Consider the following 16908-nt stretch of genomic DNA (forward strand, 5'->3'; position numbering starts at 1 on the left):
TCGAAAAATTGCGGGAAGTTAATTTTACTTTCTCGCATATGAGGACAGATCTCCTCAAAGACATTGAGACAAACAACTCTACAAAACTATTTTCCAAAATGCTGAAAGGGTCCATAAACTCTGTCAAGGATTCGCGCTTTTAGTGTCGTCTGTTTCTTAACATTTTTTTGCGAATCTGTTGCAACCTGGCGTGAATATTGTTGCGAATGGTAAAGTTTCACGAACCGATTGGCAAAAATAACGAACGAATAAGATGCCAAAATAAAAACATGAACTAGTCCTGATGGCGGCAGCGGGTACCAAAGCAGAACATACTATCTAGGCCTACTGTTAAATGAATTGGACAAGGTGGATTTAATAAGGTGACAGCATTCACCCAGCTGAATTTTTCGCCGTAGGTATGGCTTACGTCAAAATGATATGCTTTGTTTGTATGTATTGGTATGTTTACATTCATACATTACATTTGCTTGCTGATTTTGACATGATGCTTGCACCAAACGCAACAACAAATACATGTAGGGTTTTACTTATATGTGTTTGCTGTCACCTGTAATAAATTCGCCTTGGAATTGGACGAAAGCGACAGGTGACAGGTGATGACATTGCAAAGAGCGGGTCAAGGCGAATTTATTACTTGTGAGTGGTTCCTCTTCATAGAAACTATTTTGGTGGAATATTTCGGTGTTTTTGATTTGTTTAATTATTATTAACGATATGAAGAAAAGACAAGGAGAAGGAGTAGCTAATTTAATTGTGCAATTGGCTGCTAATAATAAACACTTGGAGGAAATCCGTAAACGACGTTTGTGAGGTTTCAAAAAATTATGGCAGCAATACGCATTCGAAATTCAATATTACATTTTCTAATAAGTAATTAGAAGACTTGCACTTTTTCCTGTTATATGAATGAACATGTTTTTAGAATTACGAATTTTAAACCTGTTTTCTTTGCCGGCATCCATTTTATTTGGTTTTTACTTTGACGTTTTTCTTTACACTCGTAAAAATAATGATCTATTACACAGAAAACACAGCGTTGTATGTCAAAAAGTATGATTATTATCTAAGATTATTTTGTAATCTCAGATTTTGGGAAAGAAATTTTATATGGGAAATCTCGCTTTTTAATTACGGATTAGGAGTTAAGCACGAAAAGTAGATCATCTACTTATATGTGAACGTATTATAAGATCGACTCAAATTTCTTCGGAGGTTTAGTAGATTTAAAGAAAATTAAAAAGGGGATCCGAGTGTAATACAATGGACTTGATGTGTTTAAGTGCTTTACTGCTAGTCTGTCCAGACGAAAAATATCAATATCACAAATCACAATATTAACAAATCATTCACTAAATATATTTTCTTTGTTTTGTTTTATTATGGTGACTGAAGTAAGACTTGTTCAAATCTCGAAAAATAAGGTAGCGATTTTCGGAAGTCGCCCCCTTTAGTTTTTGTTTTGCTTTTAATGAATTCGCTTTGTTCTGTTAAATACGTGTTGATTCTGCAATTGCCAAACAAAACAGTGGGAAAAGTTCAGAAAAGTTATAATGGGCAACCCCGCCTTGGGAGCAAATGAATGCGCCTTGAATTGACCGCTGTCAAAATCGAAGTTGGCATTTGTTAAAATGGTAGTGTTCTTTTTGCGGTGTTGAATGGCATTGGTTTGACATCGGCAAGGGTGGTGCGCTTTTAACTTTCGTTTCCATCGTTTTGTCGTTGCCGCGGTCATATTTTCTTTGATTTGTATAATTTTTGCATATAGACGAGTGTGAGTTATTTTGCAACGAATGATAGAAATGGATGCTCAAAAGTTAACTGAATTGCTCCGTGCAACTATCGAGCCTAATCCTGAGCAACGTAAGGCAGCAGAGGACCAATTGGCACAAGTAAGTGTAGTTGAAAGATTTGAGGTTATTAAAGCAAGCGCTTTATCAAATCTAATTTTGTTTCCATTTTTTAAGCTAGAGCCCTGAGAATAGTTGAATAGGTAGAAAATAAAAGGGTTTACCTCGACTCGAACCATGTGCTTGTCGTAATTGGCAAACTGTATTCTAATACTGTGCCACAATAGTTTATATTTGTTAACACGTGTTTTAATGATCGATATTAGTTTTTGCCATAGTTATACATTGTGGTTATTTTAAAGTGATTATAGTTCATTGGGGAATTAAAAATTCCAAAGTTTGGAAGTCTTCTGGCCATTTTCTATCTCTTTGGATCTTTGATTTCCTGATCAAGGCGAATATTGAAAGGAAAAGGAGCATGACGTGCATTCGTTTGGTGTTGCCAGATTAATGTATGTAAATACTCCTTTGATTATAACTACACAATAGTGACATTGTTTAATGAGGCTTGTTTGTACACAATATCTCCATGAAACTAATTCTCGTAATTCAGTACTTGTGTTCGGTTTAAGATACGTCGGTTTAAGATACGTCGGTTTGTAAATATTAAATATTAAACATAAATAATTGGCACGTACACTTCTACTAGGCGTTTGTCCGAGCTCCTCCTATTTGTGGCGTGCGTCTTGATGCTGTTCCACATATGGAATGTTTGCTTTGTACAAAAAGCCCAACAAAAAGGGTGTATTTGTCCAGTTACAAACACACTGTAGCATTACGATTTGTTGACGTCACTTGGGATAAGACGGCGGTCGGCTTACAACAATACTGAGATTATTTTGCTGGTATAAGAAAAAAGCAAAGAAGACATTATTTATGTTACTTCGTTGCCATTTGAACAACGCCGGATTGGAAGATCACAATCCTGCTGCCGAATCTCCTATGGTGTGGAGGCTAAAGTTACTGTCACAGTGATCGAACCTTGTAATCTATCATCCTTGGGTTACAAGGAATACAAACAAATGTGTCACTGGTAAAATGTTAAATATCAAACATGTATGAGAATAAATTGTGCGAAACGATATTTGTAATGCCACGCACTGTTATTTGTTTGTATTTAATTGCGTTCATTCTGTCCTATTTCCAGATTCATAAAATAATTGGATTTGTACCGACAATATTGCAAATTGTCATGCAAAGCAATGTTGACCAACCAGTACGTCAAGCAGGGGCTATCTATCTAAAAAATCTGGTCACAAACAGTTGGTCTGACCATGAGACTAAAGCGGGTGAGCCAATACCCTTCTCCATTCATGAACAGGACCGTGCTATGATACGTGGGTCAATTGTAGATGCAATTGTTCACGCTCCAGATATTATAAAGTTTGTTATAATTTACACATTTCTTCTAGTATTTATTTTTTAAACCCCTTTTATCTTTAGAGTACAATTGGCAGTATGCGTAAATCACATTATTAGGAGTGATTTCCCTGGGCGTTGGCCGCAAGTTGTGGACAATATCAGCATTTATCTCCAAAATCCGGGTAAGAGAAACTAAAATTTATATGTAAAAATATTATATTATTATTTACTTCCTAGATGTAAATGGGTGGAATGGCGCTCTGCTTACTATGTACCAATTGGTAAAGACATATGAATACAAGCGTTCAGAGGAGCGTGTTCCCCTCAATGAAGCAATGAATCTTCTGCTTCCTATGATATACCAACTCATGATTAATTTAATGAATGATCAGTCCGAGCAGTCGATGTTGCTGCAGAAACAAATTTTAAAAATCTACTACGCCTTAACTCAGTATACACTGCCATTGGATCTTATAACAAAAGAAACATTTTCGCAGTGGATGGAAATATGTCGTCAAGTTGCCGAAAGACCAATGCCGGACTGCTCACATATTGACGATGAAGAGAAACCAGAATTTCCATGGTGGAAAGTAAAAAAATGGGCCTTACATATAATAGTGCGTATGTTTGAACGGTATGCTTGTTGAATTCTTGAGCTTAATTTAGTTCATTGCAAATATTTTCCGAAATTTTCAGCTACGGCAGCCCAAGAAACGTGGTTAGTGAGAAGTATCAGAAGTTTGCAGAATGGTACCTCCCAACGTTTACATCTGGTATTTTGGATGTACTTTTAAAAATTCTGGACCAGTATCGAAATCACATTTATGTATCACCTCGAGTTCTCACTGATATTTTGGCTTACTTAAAAAATGCGTAAGTAATACATATAGAAATTGTGTGAACATTAGATTAAGTATCTTTGATTTACTCAATAGTGTAAGTCACGCATTTTCTTGGAAACTAATAAAACCTCACATGGTCGCTATAGTACAGGACGTAATATTTCCTATTATGTCTTTTACCGATGCTGACCAAGAGCTTTGGGAGACTGATCAGCATGAATACTTGAGATTAAAATTCGGTGGGTTTAAATTATACCTTAAAGTTCTTTTCATATAATCAATATTTTACGTAGATATATTCGAGGACTACGCAACACCCGTTCCAGCAGCACAATCTCTCTTACATACTTGTTGCAAGAAACGGAAAGGAATTTTGCCAAAGGCTATGAATATTATAATGCAGGTATATTTGTTGTTTATTCATAACATCTGATCTGCACGAGTTAATCTAGTGAATCACTTATACAATCGATGCAGCGAATAGAATTTAACATATAAATGTTTATTTTAACAGATCATAACCTCACCGAATGCGGATAATAAACAAAAAGACGGAGCGTTACATATGATTGGAACATTGGCAGATGTACTGTTGAAGAAGCGTATTTACCGTGACCAGGTTGAAACTATGTTAACCACATACGTTTTCCCTGAATTTCAAAACCCTGCTGGTCATATGCGTGCTCGGGCATGTTGGGTCCTCCACTATTTTTGCGATATTCAATTGAAGAACCCACAGGTGTTGGCAGAAATCATGCGTCTGAATATACACGCATTGCTCAATGACAAGGAGCTTCCAGTTAAGGTTGAAGCAGCCATTGGCTTGCAAATGTTCTTATCAACTAATGACGATGCCGCCCAATATGTGGAGAGCCAAATAAAAGAAATTACGAAAGAACTGCTAACCATTATTCGTGAAACTGAAAATGAGGATCTGACCAATGTTATGCAAAAAATTATGTGTACATTTACCACACAGCTTCTACCTGTGGCAATGGAAATTTGTCAGCATTTGGCTACAACTTTTAGCCAAGTTCTTGAATCAGAAGAAAATTCAGATGAGAAGGCCATTACAGCGATGGGTTTATTGAACACAATCGAAACCTTACTTAATGTTATGGAAGATCATCCCGATGTCTTGTTAAATCTACATCCAATTGTAATTAATGTAGTTGGTCATATATTCCAAAACAACATCACAGGTAAGCCATAATATATTTTGTTCAAAAATAAGTTTGTATGTTAAATTAACGGAATGAAAATGATTAAAATTATGCCCCATTAAAGATTTTTATGAGGAGACATTTTCGTTGGTGTTCGATCTCACTGCAAAAGCAATATCTCCAGAAATGTGGCAAATGATGGAATTGATATATCAGGTTTTCAAAAAAGATGGTGTGGATTATTTTATCGACATAATGCCGGCGTTGCATAATTATGTAACTGTTGATACGCCAGCTTTTCTTTCCAACCCGAATCGACTTCTAGCTATGTTCGACATGTGCAAGACGGTAGGAAAATCATGCAAGATATCAGCCCCAAATTTTGGTTAATCTATTTTTACTTCAGATGCTAACAAGAAACCCTGGTGAGGATCCTGAATGCCATGCTGCTAAACTGCTTGAAGTAATAATTTTGCAGTGCAAGGGCCAAATTGACTCTGTAATTCCGATGTTTGTAGAATTGGCTTTGTCACGTCTCACTCGAGAAGTGCAGTCATCCGAACTACGTACAATGTGTTTACAGGTAATTAATATGAAATAGATGTTTTTAAAGATGGATATCAAATTTTGTTTTACAGGTAGTAATAGCAGCGCTTTATTACAATCCACAACTTCTATTGACTATCTTGGAAAAAATGTCTCAGCCAAATAATGAATCAATTTCATCACATTTTATTAAGCAGTGGCTTCATGATACTGATTGTTTCTTAGGGTAAGTAAGGCATTGGAGGGGAAACTTTAATCCTATGTCAACTGATCTAATTACATTTGTTACGTAGAATTCATGATCGAAAATTGTGTGTGCTTGGATTATGCACTCTTATTTCATTGGGTGATGCCAAGCCACCAGTTCTTAGCGAGGTAGCAGGGAAAATTTTACCCAATCTAATTCTCCTTTTCGATGGACTTAAACGAGCATATGAATCGCGTGCACAAGCGGAAGACGAAGAAGAGGAAGAAGAAGATGAGGATGACTGTGAAGGTTTGTAATGGTAATTAGGTTCCAACGAAATTATATAAATTTAATTATCAACAGAGGCATTATCTAGCGATGAAGACGAAATAGATGAATTTGCATCGAACTATTTGGAACAAATTGCTGAAATGTCCAAAACAAAATCTGCAGAAGCAGGTTTCGAAATGAAAGCAGAGATTAAAGATGACGAGGACTCTGATGATGAAGAAGAGGAGTTAGTCGATGATCTTAATGAAACTGCACTTGAAGGCTTTACTACGCCAATCGACGAAGAAGAAGATGAAACTGCGATTGATGAATATGTTACATTTAAACAAGTTTTCTCCGGTAAGTTAATTAGTGGTTGCATATATTGGTTTTATTACAAAAAATAATAATAAATATTTCGTTTTGTAGCTCTGTCCGCCCAAGATCAAGCTTGGTATTCACTTCTAACAACAGGTCTTACCACTGAACAGACGAAAGCATTGCAAGAGATTGTAGTCACCGCCGATCAACGAAAAGCAGCTAAAGAATCAAAACTTATTGAGAAGCGTGGTGGTTTCGCATTCCCGCAACAAACCGTTCCCACTTCTTTCAAATTCGGTTCTTAATACTGAACAATATAAGCTCGTCCTATGCGTCATTTATTTGAAGAATATAAAAAGAAATATATTTTCAGCGATACATTAAAAGAATAGAAGGGTATAGATGATCATGGTGAATATAATGTAATTATAAAATTATTTCTCAAGACCATGTATGTTGTATATCTATATATATTCAGTGGAATATTTCCCATAAAGGAGGTTCGAACTTTTAGATTCTTATAGTTTTCTACTAATGAAATTATGAAGCACACAGATAACGGGGCAATGAAAATTTTATGCAGCTAGAATGGTTTCATACGGTCTTTTAATTTATGCTATTGTTAACAGATATTAGAGAAGGCTGGTAATTACGCGGTGCATAATTAATTATTAGTGTATTAACATCACATTTAAACCTATAAAAAATTTCCAAAGTAGTTAAAAGTAAATATAAAGTATTTGAGGTATTATCTCATTTAATCAGATCATTTGATACCGCGAACGGCGATGAAGTAGGAGTATACAAGCATACATATGCGTATACCTAATTGACTATTAAGTTTACTCCTTATCACTTTTTTATTTTGAAATAAATACAGTTCGTTTATTTTAATATATCGAATTTGGGTTAAAATTATTATTTAAACAAATCTATTTAGTTAAATTGACGATTTCTTGAACTAATACTGACAGATAATATTGTTCTTGCTGTTGTAACAGCCTAAACATTCCCCATAAATGTTTGGGGAATACTACTGGAGTGACAGTCTATGGCCGACTATCAGACTATCGTAGGATGCATCGTTAGTCATCACGGTGTACAGAATTCAGAGGTGTGGCCGACATCAGACTGCTATTTTGAAGGGACCAGCTGATCGATCCCACCGGAATTATGACAGTGGTTTGTTTACGAAAAAGCCGAGATTGAGTTGGTGAAATACGAAAAAATCAACACAGCCTTTGATGCCATGATTCTTCGTTGCCGTCTGAATGACGACTGATTGGACGATGATAAAATTTGCGGGCAGAACAAAATTCTACTGCCATGGCAACCGAAGTTACGCTATAAATTTCGTTTCTCATCAAAGCTGAAGGACAAATCTGGTAGTCTATCACTCCTGCTGCAATACTACCGCTTTTGTTACGTGTCTTGAACAAAACTTCTGTTGTTTTTGATGGCTTGTTGCTGGTTCCCATTTGATTGGCTGCCGTAATATTGGTGAAGTTATTTCATTACGAACGTGTTGCCTGAAATTACAGAAACTTGGACCATAACTTCGTTTCATTTGAACTTAATTTTACGCTAAAGACAATATTAAACTTCAAAGAGGTATTTATTAAATAAAAACCTACTTTTCATCATTCAATTTAACTTCGCAGTAAAAACGTTTATTGCGCCTGATTAGCTGTTGATGAACATTAAAATACGGGGAATGTTTTATGCTGTTACAACAATCTTGTTGGATATAGTCCAGCAGAGTAGACCTGCATACTCTGAGTCTTTTTGTTATGCTGTGCAAAAGTGGTATTATGCATTTGTTGCTGAATTCGAAAAGTACCTACTATGCCTATACGCAGCAAACTTGTTTTTTCAAAAGCCAAGAAAACATCAGCAAAAGTCAATAAAAATAAAACGAATAAATTTATTTGTACTCTTAAAGGAGCGCGAACAATGTCTAACCAATGTAAAGATTTGGATAAACTCTCAACGGATCGAAAATGGGATGATGTATTCCATTGCCTTAAGATTGATGTTAACTCAACCATAGAGCTTGGTAATCTTAAAGGTAAGGCCAAAACAAAAACACCAGATTAGTCAAAACATATGTGCAACCACTCATTAAATTTAAATTAATAATGTTAGTATCACAAATTGGCGAGCAGTCCGATAAGTGGTTGGACGACTACAAAGCGACAATGAATTCGTTGGAAGTGATTTTAGCAATTATTCTGCTGTTTGACCAAATATTCTATATTCTTTTAGTTTGGTACTTAATATGTTTTGCAATAAAATTAATACGTTATCGGGGGCTGAGGACGTTATGCCAGTTGACTAAAAGGTTTTATTCACTGGAAAAGAAAATCAAAAATCAAAATAAAAGTAAACCGCTTATGACCAGAAAGAAAACTATTACATTCGCAAAAGGTGCGTTCGACAACTCTAAATATTAATCAACTAAATTGGGGCTATAGCCCAGATTGTTAATTTTCGAAAACTTGTGTCCTGTATATTATTTTTGTGAAATGTTCAAATTAACGAATAAAACTATACCAATCCGCGGCGATGGAAAGGCCGAATGAAAATGAAAAACAGCAGCACCCCTCCACACACTAGTTGTGCGAAAATTGCCAACACCTAAAACATCCTTCATCATTTTTTAGGAAGTGCTGTGTAGTGGCACCCTTTGGCGTAATACAAATCTGTTTCGGAGGTGTGCCATCTCCGAACTAAAAAAAATATTCACCAAACTTAACGATGATCTATCTCCCGTTTCCACGACAGTCGGTTCTACGTTACCGAAACGACCCGGATTTATATCCGGCCAAGGACTGTCACTCCAGCAGCATTCCCCGTATGTAAATATGGGGAATGTTTATGCTGCTACAACAACAACAACAACAACAACATGATCTATCTCTCACTCCTCTAAAACTTCGACAGAGCTCTAGGTAATCTCTTGAAATAAGGGGAACAACAATTAATGAAATAAATATTATAAATGATATAAAATAATATTCAATTAAAGCAAAATGCACGAAAATTGTATGCCATTCTTTTGAATGCCTGTAAATAACGGCATTTTTCATTAAATATGAGTTATGACGTCTGCCAGTGCTGATCTCAGATGGTTCAAGAAGCTGGATATGTGCAGAACGAATTAACATTAGCGGATTATCATAGTTGGTTCAAATCGTGGTGGCAACGTCGGAGTCATTGTGTAGAGTTAGAGAAAAACTATTTTTGGGCTTAACTAATTCGCTAGTTTTTAATTGAGAAATTCCTGGAACTCACCTGTCGCACCTCGTATGTGCTCTATCTTAAAGTTAGTTATCGTTTGTGCTTCTGCCTCGTTTATAATCTTTCGTATGCACATAGTAGCCATCCCCATTAAAAAACAATGAGCTACCAATTTTGTCTCTTAGATCGCAGCTATCAATATTGCATGTCGGCTCATGTAATCGGTTGTCTCTGCGATCTTGCTCTGGATTCCGTTACAGATGCACTCAAAACTGTTAATGCTACTCGGCTGGTGGCGCCTGCGTCGATCCTGCTGTGCTGTTGATTTGTTTATGGAGGTCGGCTGCATCACCTCAAAAGTTGCTGTTTGCTCTCACTCTGCGGTTGGAGGAGACGGAAAAAGATAACGGAAGCAGCATGAGGACAAAGTCAGGAACAACTCAAATCATTTCGGTACGTAGAATCTAATTCGATGCTAATGTCTCTCTCTTTCGCCTCGGTGTCACAGCTTCTTTGGCTGCTTAAACATGTCCCTATTTTGTTTTCCTTACTGCGACCGTATGATGCCGTGGCAATCCTGCCTTTACACTTATTTTCTTCTTGATATTCAGCTGATATCTACCACTGAACTGATTTTTTTCTAAAGTGCGTATACGGTGTCCATAATAGCCGTAGAGGTGACTACTATTCGAAAGTATTAAAGTTTTTCTATTAGCGATCGCCAAATAACAACAAACTTCCGAATGTATTTCCGCCAAGAAAAAACTCCTCATTCAAAAATTATTTGCCGCTAGGAGGCGCCGTAAAACTGTAAGGCCTTCCATTTGTGGAAAAACATCAAGACGCACACCACAAATAGCAGGAGCTCAGTCAAATCCCGAAAAAGATGTGAGGTCTGATTATACATGTACTATATGTATAAATATATATACAAGGTGGCGTAGAATTAATCGCCCTATCGTACGTCAATTATGTGATATTTGACACTTGTGAACTAGACAGCTGCAGTATGGTATATAACACGACAAGCAATGGAGCGCGATAAGATCAAAATAAAGATAAAAAAGTCGAAGTCGAAGTAAAAAAGTCGATTTCCCGGCTTCTTTGGGAGGTCGCGCCGCCACCGAAGCAGCCTCACAACTCAGGCCCTCCGAAACTGGGAAACGTTTTCTGTCTCTGAAGAAGAGGGCATTGCGATAGCAACCCCCGTCTCCTCTAGGATGCGCTCTTGCTCATAGAGCTGAGAGACTTGGGTAGTGGTTGGGGCCTCCAGAATCCATGCCCCTTCCGCCGTAGCGGGTGGATTGCTACTTGTGTGGGTTCCACCTGGAGTAATTAATCCATCGTTTTCCATTACCTTCTCGGTTTTTGTTCGGGACTCCTCCCTAGCCAGTTTGATTCGCGGATGGCACCCTGATTCTATGCCAACTTTGAGTCATCACACGAGTGTTGGAACCTAAGCCAGCTGGGATGGCCACTATTATGATGCCAGGCTTCCCTATTCACCACCTGGGACGCGCCCGATAGGAGATCAGGCAACTCCACACATAGAGAAATTAAGAAACGTTTTAACGATTGAAATTGTGTTTATAACAAACGTATTTTTAACTATGTTATATATATAAATACAAATATATATTAAATATATGTATATAATTGGCCCTTCACCCTTTTTGGGTGTTGGGCTGAGCTCCCTCTAATTGTGGTGTGTGTCTTGTTGATCCACAAATGGAGGGACCTATAGTTTCAAGCCGACTCCGAACGGCAAATATTTTTTTATGAGGAGCTTTCTCATGGCAGAAATACACTCGGAAGTTTGCCATTGCCTACCGAGGGGCAAACTCTATTAGAAAAAAACTTTTTCATTATTTTGGTGTTTCACCGATATTTGAACCTACGTTTTCTCCGAATTCCGAATAGCAGTCACACACCAACCCATCCCGGCGGCCGCGTTATAGTTATAGTCAAGGCCGTAGAGAGCATATCCGGGCCCCGGGGGAAAATTGCAAATGCGGGCCCTTTCCAATTATGTCTAATTCGTATAATTCGAATTACTCTCGAGTCGGGCCCCTCTGAGAACTCCGGGGATGGGGTAAAAAGTCCCCGGCGTGTAAAAGAACACAGTTAATATAATTCCTAGTCAGAGAATATTGTAAGATTTTGTGCTTTTGGATGATGTAGTACCGACCAGAAAAAGCGAAAATATACGAGAGCACAAATATATAGGAGACAGGGTGGACTAATTAAAGTACTCATATTTCTGGGTATATATCTTCATATTTTTCCATTGTCATATGGATAGCTCTGTTCTCTCTCATTTTCGCTGGAAATTAGTTTTAAGATATCTATAATTGATAGAATTTTGAAAAATGATTTTAAACCAGCTTTTAGTTTTAACTGAAATGCGTTTTATAATACGTTCACATATAAGTAGAATATCTACTTTTTCGTGCTTAACTCCCAATCCGTAATTAAAAAGCGAGATTACCCATACAAAATTTCTCTCCCGAAATCTGAGATTATAAAATAATCCATACTTTTTCACATACACACAGGGTTTTCTGTGATAGATAATTATTTTTGTGAATGTAAAGAGAAACATCAAAGTAAAAACTATTAGACATAATTCTAATAAAATGTTTGTTAGGTATTATTATTTATTCAGTCATATAACAGAAAAAGGCGTATGTCCATAAACGTTTTGTGCTCTTATTACTTATTATAAAATGTTATATCGAATTTCGCATGCGTATTGCTGCCATAATTTTTTGAAACCTCAGTAAACGTCGTTCACGGATTTCCTACAGTTGGAGCCAACTTCGCAATTAAATTAGCTATCGTTAATAATACTTAAACAAACAAAAACTCCAAAATATTGTACCAAAGTAATTTCTATGAAAAAAAGCCTTTCAAAACAGTATTGATAGCTTATTGTCAATTTTGCAGGTAATCTGCCATATGTGAAAGGGTAGATTAATTTTGTGAATTTATTGCAAATTACTGCATATGTGAACGTACTTTAATGGCATGTAAGTCAACTTTTAAAATTTCGGTAAGTTGTGAAGCGTGGTGGTACACTATGCTTCATACTTACTGTTATTTTTTTGCTGTGGAGTGCCTACATTCGAATGGGTCGTGGAAAATACAATAGAGGAAGAGCCATTGAAGGGCAATAGGTATTTGGGGGATTTGAAAGGGGCTCGAAAAAAATGTTTCTAGTACCAGTCGAATCGCGAGACAAATAAACGCTCTGAAGGTTTTGAAGAAGAAGATTGCACCGGGTACTACAATTTTTTTGGATCACTGGAAAGCGTATGAGCATTTCAGGGTCATTTTGTGGACTCAACAAGTGAAGCTCACACTCAAAACATCGAACGAGCTCCGCTAAAAAATACCGAAATGCGGGCGGGCAGAAGCACATTTTGAACATTAGATTGCCAAATTTTTATTTGCTCGAAAATTTATAACGTGTGGAGAAAAAATGCATCAAAATTTTAAAGAAAAAAATATTAGTTCTATTTATGATGAACCATAATATTTTCATACAAATAAAATTTGGAATATTTGGCATCTCGCCTGTTAACTAGATAATTACCAAATTCGTGAAACGTCTGCCAGCAAGTGTTGAACGTAAATAAAGCAAGATGTGTTGCCATTAGTTTGTATCTTTAATTTTAACAAACGAACAAAATTAATATATAATGCAAACATACTTATTGCTCATTTTGATTATCTTGTATTAACAAATCTTCAATACGAAGAGGATGCTGAAATTACACTATTTATTCGATGCGTGTGAGGGCAACCCGTCAAATTAACTTCGATAAATAATTTGATGGTGCAGGGTGCCTATGAGAACGTAAAAACATCCACTTTCATTCGCATTTACGTTTATGTTGACGAAACCGCTCGTCGGACTTTATCGACTTTTAATTTTCGGGCTGGTAGCATCGCTCGCACTATTATGCCAAATATATGTATTGTATAAACACAAGTTTTAGGCATATAATAATCGCATGTTTATAAAAAGTGTCGTTTAAAATATATTAATATTGTATTTAGTTGAATATCTTATAATGTTGAACCAATGCGCCGACGATGATGTAGTAGAAGAGGTTTGTAAGAGTTTTGATTGAAATCTAATTTGATTGCTTAAAATTGTTACATATGATTTACAGATTCCCGTTTTCCTGTCGAAGAACCTTCAGGAGAACTTATATCTGTTCCAGTACCCGACAAAGACGCAAATAAGCAACTTTGATAATTCGGCTGTGGTAAATTGTTGTGTAAAACCACTGAATCAAGAAGTAAAAGTAGACTTCGCATTAAATACAGAGTCTCATTTCTATGATCGGTTTAAAGGTGAGCAATTCGCTTTGGCTTCTGATGGTAAATGTCAAATGAAAGGTGAACGTCCTACATATAAAAGGGGCATTATGGACAAACAGTCGTTTACTAGCACATGTTCGGTGGATGATGTTGATAGATACGTAGTTGGCATCATTTCCGATAAAGAGCTGCATTTGACGCCTCTAGCAAGCATATTACAATTACGGCCCTCATTATCGCATTTTGATAAGGAAGACAAACGTATAAAGGCTGAACAAAAAGCGCTCAATGATGAAGATGACGAAGAAGAGTTACAACAAGTTACCGTCAAATTTGCAAAAACTGGTGTTGGTAATAAAAAAACGAAAACTAAAGAGAAGCAAGGATATGCAAATTTTGTAAAACGAAGCAATGAAGAATCATGGTGCGAGACATATTGGCATCCGCGAAAATCACCCACAGCAGAACTTGAAAGACAAAAGTTATTCGCAACAAACCAACAAATAAACTTAGCTTTAGAATTAGATTCACATAAGTACGTGAAGAAACTTTTACCGGACGATGGAAAAGATCAAGGAATAGATGCTGTCCTCCCACCTACGGTCATCAGCAAAGCTCGTCTAAAGTCAATGCCTCTTGTAGACCAACTCAAAGTAATTCTAAAAGATGGTAAGTGTTGTTGTTTTATTTTAAATTTTTTTAATAATAACTATATTTTACAGTACGAATGATGAGTTTTGAGGATATATGTTCAATACTTCAGGAATGCAGTGACTCTAGTGTACCAAGTGAAAAAGTACTACGTGCTCTACCCCAAGTTGGAGTATTAATCCATGGAAATTGGGTACCTCAATCGGATATAATTTACCCTGCCGATACTCTATCTAACTCAAATGGTGTATCATCTGAATTAATGATACGCGCTCGTGATTATGTGGTAAATTTCATAAAATAATAATAAAATTAAAACTTCATTTTTGTTATTTCCAATATTTTCTTTTGATTAGCTTTTTAGATTTTCCCGTGTAAAATACCTTTACCGCCGCCAAGTAATTTCGGCTACACAACTACCGCCCGACGAAGCTGCGGAGGTTCTACATTCAGTTGCACGACTAAATTCTGAAAAAAAGTGGGAGTTGCTCGTCACACCCAACAAAGAATTTGAACAAAGATATCCGGAACTTGTACAACGACAGGAAATGGTGTGGCGTGCGACAGAACAAACTTATAATGAGATGGATTTTGAAAAGTCGCCCAAGCGTTCTCGAAAAAGGTCAATTCGAGAACTTAAACTACAGCCTTCCCAATCATCTCAAGGGGAATTCTCCTAAGAAAGTTTACATTTACTTAAACATATACTAATTGTGCACCAAATTTAAAATAAAAAGTTCATATTTTTATTGAAGGCTTTCCTAACCGTTGTTTAAGGCATTTTACAATTTCATCCTTGATGTCATCGCGGTTATTTACACTTATTTCAAACAAGCGTGATTTAGAGGAGTTTTTCAGATATTCTACAAGCTTAAGATTCCCACGTTGTTGGAGTGGTACTGTTGCTAAAATTGGAACTTTATCAATTAACTCACTTACAGCAATTTCAAATTTTTTGCTTTTTAATTCCATTTTTCCAATCTCATCGATCACCAGAAGATCTTGTTTAGGATTGGGGTGGCCAAGCAGAGGGAGAACAAGTCTTTCGAAATCATTTACGTAAACAGAATATTTTCCCAATTTCGCCATTCGTTCATTATTTGCGCAGCGCTCTCTGGAAATGGTTTCTAATTACAATGCTATTTTCGATCCATATAAAATATAGACCTTGCCAATATCGAGCGCTTGTCACACAACGTCACTACATCAAATCCGACACGAGCAAGCGTCTGATCACTCCGTACTTCTTCCGTAATAAAGCCACGACAATCATAAGATACTCGAAGATCATCGCATATTTTTCGCACCAACGTCGTCTTACCCACACCTTTAAAAGCTAACCATGTATCCTTACACCACTTTTATTACGTATTTAGTACCTGGTAGACCCGATATTAAAATTGTATTATATCCTTGCTCCATTAAAAGCTTTTAAACAGCTGATTGGAATTTTTCCTAAGAATAAGAGTTGTGTTAGCAAAGACTTAGACTTAACTTAGTTTTTATAGAAACTTAGATATTGAGTGTGGTGGAGCTGAATCAGTGTTACTTCTTACGAGAAATTATCTATGACGAGAATGCATCACCATAGATAACGCATCACGTTCTGTGCCACAAATTCTGCAACAATGCCAGAGTCATGTTCTGTCAGTTAAATTTTGACAATCTGATGGCCGTCACTACCAAATCCAGCGTAAAGTAAACGTTTTCACTGCACAATTGAAATGAAAAAGGAAAAGTGAGTTTTTATTTAACAAATTCTGTAAGTTGAATACAATTTCGATTTAACTGCCTTTTTTCTCGATATATTTATTTATTTTTTCACTAGTTTTTACTCGTTTGTACTATCTTCAAGAGCCTTACATTTTTCATCAAGTCTTAAATGTAATCATAAGAAGCTACATATATTTGGACTTACTGCCTTTGTATATCTGACTGTTAGATCTTAGTTTTAAGTTCACAGTCTCTAATTTTCTAATTTATATTTTGTAGATGTATTATAAAAGTATTATTCTTACATATACATCCGTATACCTTACAACCGTATACAAATTCTAATATTATTTATTTATTGGTTTTAGCTTAAGTTCAAATTAAACGAAGTTATAGGTCCAAAAGTATACATACATATATTTTCAACACGTTCG

General features: G+C 36.3%; 4 protein-coding genes across 7 annotated transcripts; 3 read left to right on the forward strand and 1 right to left on the reverse strand.

The window, feature by feature from the left end:
• The first annotated feature begins 1603 nt into the window (after positions 1 to 1603).
• On the forward strand, positions 1604 to 7444 carry LOC129240800 (importin-7). The gene is made up of 14 exons (XM_054876800.1): positions 1604 to 1892; positions 2998 to 3233; positions 3294 to 3394; positions 3450 to 3846; positions 3909 to 4085; positions 4148 to 4293; positions 4348 to 4457; positions 4569 to 5256; positions 5342 to 5565; positions 5624 to 5800; positions 5856 to 5989; positions 6057 to 6259; positions 6314 to 6580; positions 6650 to 7444. The coding sequence occupies exons 1-14, from the start codon at positions 1794 to 1796 to the stop codon at positions 6844 to 6846; spliced, it is 3156 nt and encodes a 1051-aa protein (XP_054732775.1). The 5' UTR covers positions 1604 to 1793; the 3' UTR covers positions 6847 to 7444.
• Positions 7445 to 8260: 816 nt separating this feature from the next.
• Positions 8261 to 9444, forward strand: LOC129240413 (uncharacterized). Of its 2 annotated transcripts, XM_054876186.1 has the most exons (3): positions 8261 to 8609; positions 8687 to 8747; positions 8807 to 9444. In XM_054876186.1, exons 1-3 carry the CDS (start codon positions 8387 to 8389, stop codon positions 8877 to 8879), a joined length of 357 nt encoding a protein of 118 aa, XP_054732161.1. In that variant the 5' UTR covers positions 8261 to 8386; the 3' UTR covers positions 8880 to 9444. The 2 variants fall into 2 exon arrangements, with proteins under 2 accessions (XP_054732161.1, XP_054732160.1); XM_054876185.1 differs by having other exon boundaries at positions 8267 to 8609; positions 8687 to 9444.
• A 4253-nt stretch (positions 9445 to 13697) lies between these two features.
• Positions 13698 to 15526, forward strand: LOC129240409 (DNA-directed RNA polymerase III subunit RPC5). The gene is made up of 4 exons (XM_054876177.1): positions 13698 to 13896; positions 13960 to 14779; positions 14833 to 15047; positions 15118 to 15526. The coding sequence occupies exons 1-4, from the start codon at positions 13858 to 13860 to the stop codon at positions 15439 to 15441; spliced, it is 1398 nt and encodes a 465-aa protein (XP_054732152.1). The 5' UTR covers positions 13698 to 13857; the 3' UTR covers positions 15442 to 15526.
• On the reverse strand, positions 15485 to 16573 carry LOC129240412 (nucleoside-triphosphatase THEP1). 3 transcript variants are annotated; one of them, XM_054876184.1, is made up of 5 exons: positions 16537 to 16573; positions 16311 to 16472; positions 16141 to 16216; positions 15929 to 16088; positions 15485 to 15875 (listed from the first exon to the last, which is right to left on the reverse strand). In XM_054876184.1, exons 3-5 carry the CDS (start codon positions 16181 to 16183, stop codon positions 15500 to 15502), a joined length of 579 nt encoding a protein of 192 aa, XP_054732159.1. In that variant the 5' UTR covers positions 16184 to 16216; positions 16311 to 16472; positions 16537 to 16573; the 3' UTR covers positions 15485 to 15499. The 3 variants fall into 3 exon arrangements, with proteins under 3 accessions (XP_054732159.1, XP_054732158.1, XP_054732157.1); XM_054876183.1 differs by having other exon boundaries at positions 16318 to 16472; positions 16537 to 16572; XM_054876182.1 differs by having other exon boundaries at positions 16141 to 16472; positions 16537 to 16571.
• Positions 16574 to 16908: the final 335 nt, after the last annotated feature.

This window comes from Anastrepha obliqua, chromosome 3 (genome assembly GCF_027943255.1).
Source record: "Anastrepha obliqua isolate idAnaObli1 chromosome 3, idAnaObli1_1.0, whole genome shotgun sequence".
NCBI classification, from domain to species: Eukaryota; Metazoa; Arthropoda; class Insecta; order Diptera; family Tephritidae; genus Anastrepha; species Anastrepha obliqua.

What these genes read in the sequence shown, in the direction of transcription:
- LOC129240800 (XM_054876800.1), top strand. Translation starts at nt 1,794, where the DNA reads ATGATAGAAATGGATGCTCAAAAGTTAACTGAATTGCTCCGTGCAACT. An exon ending in CAGAGGACCAATTGGCACAA is followed by an intron (nt 1,893 to 2,997) that starts GTAAGTGTAGTT and finishes TCCTATTTCCAG; the next exon opens with ATTCATAAAATAATTGGATT. An exon ending in CATTTATCTCCAAAATCCGG is followed by an intron (nt 3,395 to 3,449) that starts GTAAGAGAAACT and finishes TTTACTTCCTAG; the next exon opens with ATGTAAATGGGTGGAATGGC.
- LOC129240409 (XM_054876177.1), top strand. Translation starts at nt 13,858, where the DNA reads ATGTTGAACCAATGCGCCGACGATGATGTAGTAGAAGAG. An exon ending in ACGATGATGTAGTAGAAGAG is followed by an intron (nt 13,897 to 13,959) that starts GTTTGTAAGAGT and finishes TATGATTTACAG; the next exon opens with ATTCCCGTTTTCCTGTCGAA. An exon ending in TACGCGCTCGTGATTATGTG is followed by an intron (nt 15,048 to 15,117) that starts GTAAATTTCATA and finishes TCTTTTGATTAG; the next exon opens with CTTTTTAGATTTTCCCGTGT.
- LOC129240413 (XM_054876185.1), top strand. Translation starts at nt 8,387, where the DNA reads ATGCCTATACGCAGCAAACTTGTTTTTTCAAAAGCCAAGAAAACATCA. An exon ending in AGAGCTTGGTAATCTTAAAG is followed by an intron (nt 8,610 to 8,686) that starts GTAAGGCCAAAA and finishes TAATAATGTTAG; the next exon opens with TATCACAAATTGGCGAGCAG.
- LOC129240412 (XM_054876184.1), bottom strand. Translation starts at nt 16,183, where the DNA reads ATGGAGCAAGGATATAATACAATTTTAATATCGGGTCTACCAG. An exon ending in TTTAATATCGGGTCTACCAG is followed by an intron (nt 16,089 to 16,140) that starts GTACTAAATACG and finishes TAGCTTTTAAAG; the next exon opens with GTGTGGGTAAGACGACGTTG. An exon ending in AAGCGCTCGATATTGGCAAG is followed by an intron (nt 15,876 to 15,928) that starts GTCTATATTTTA and finishes AACCATTTCCAG; the next exon opens with AGAGCGCTGCGCAAATAATG.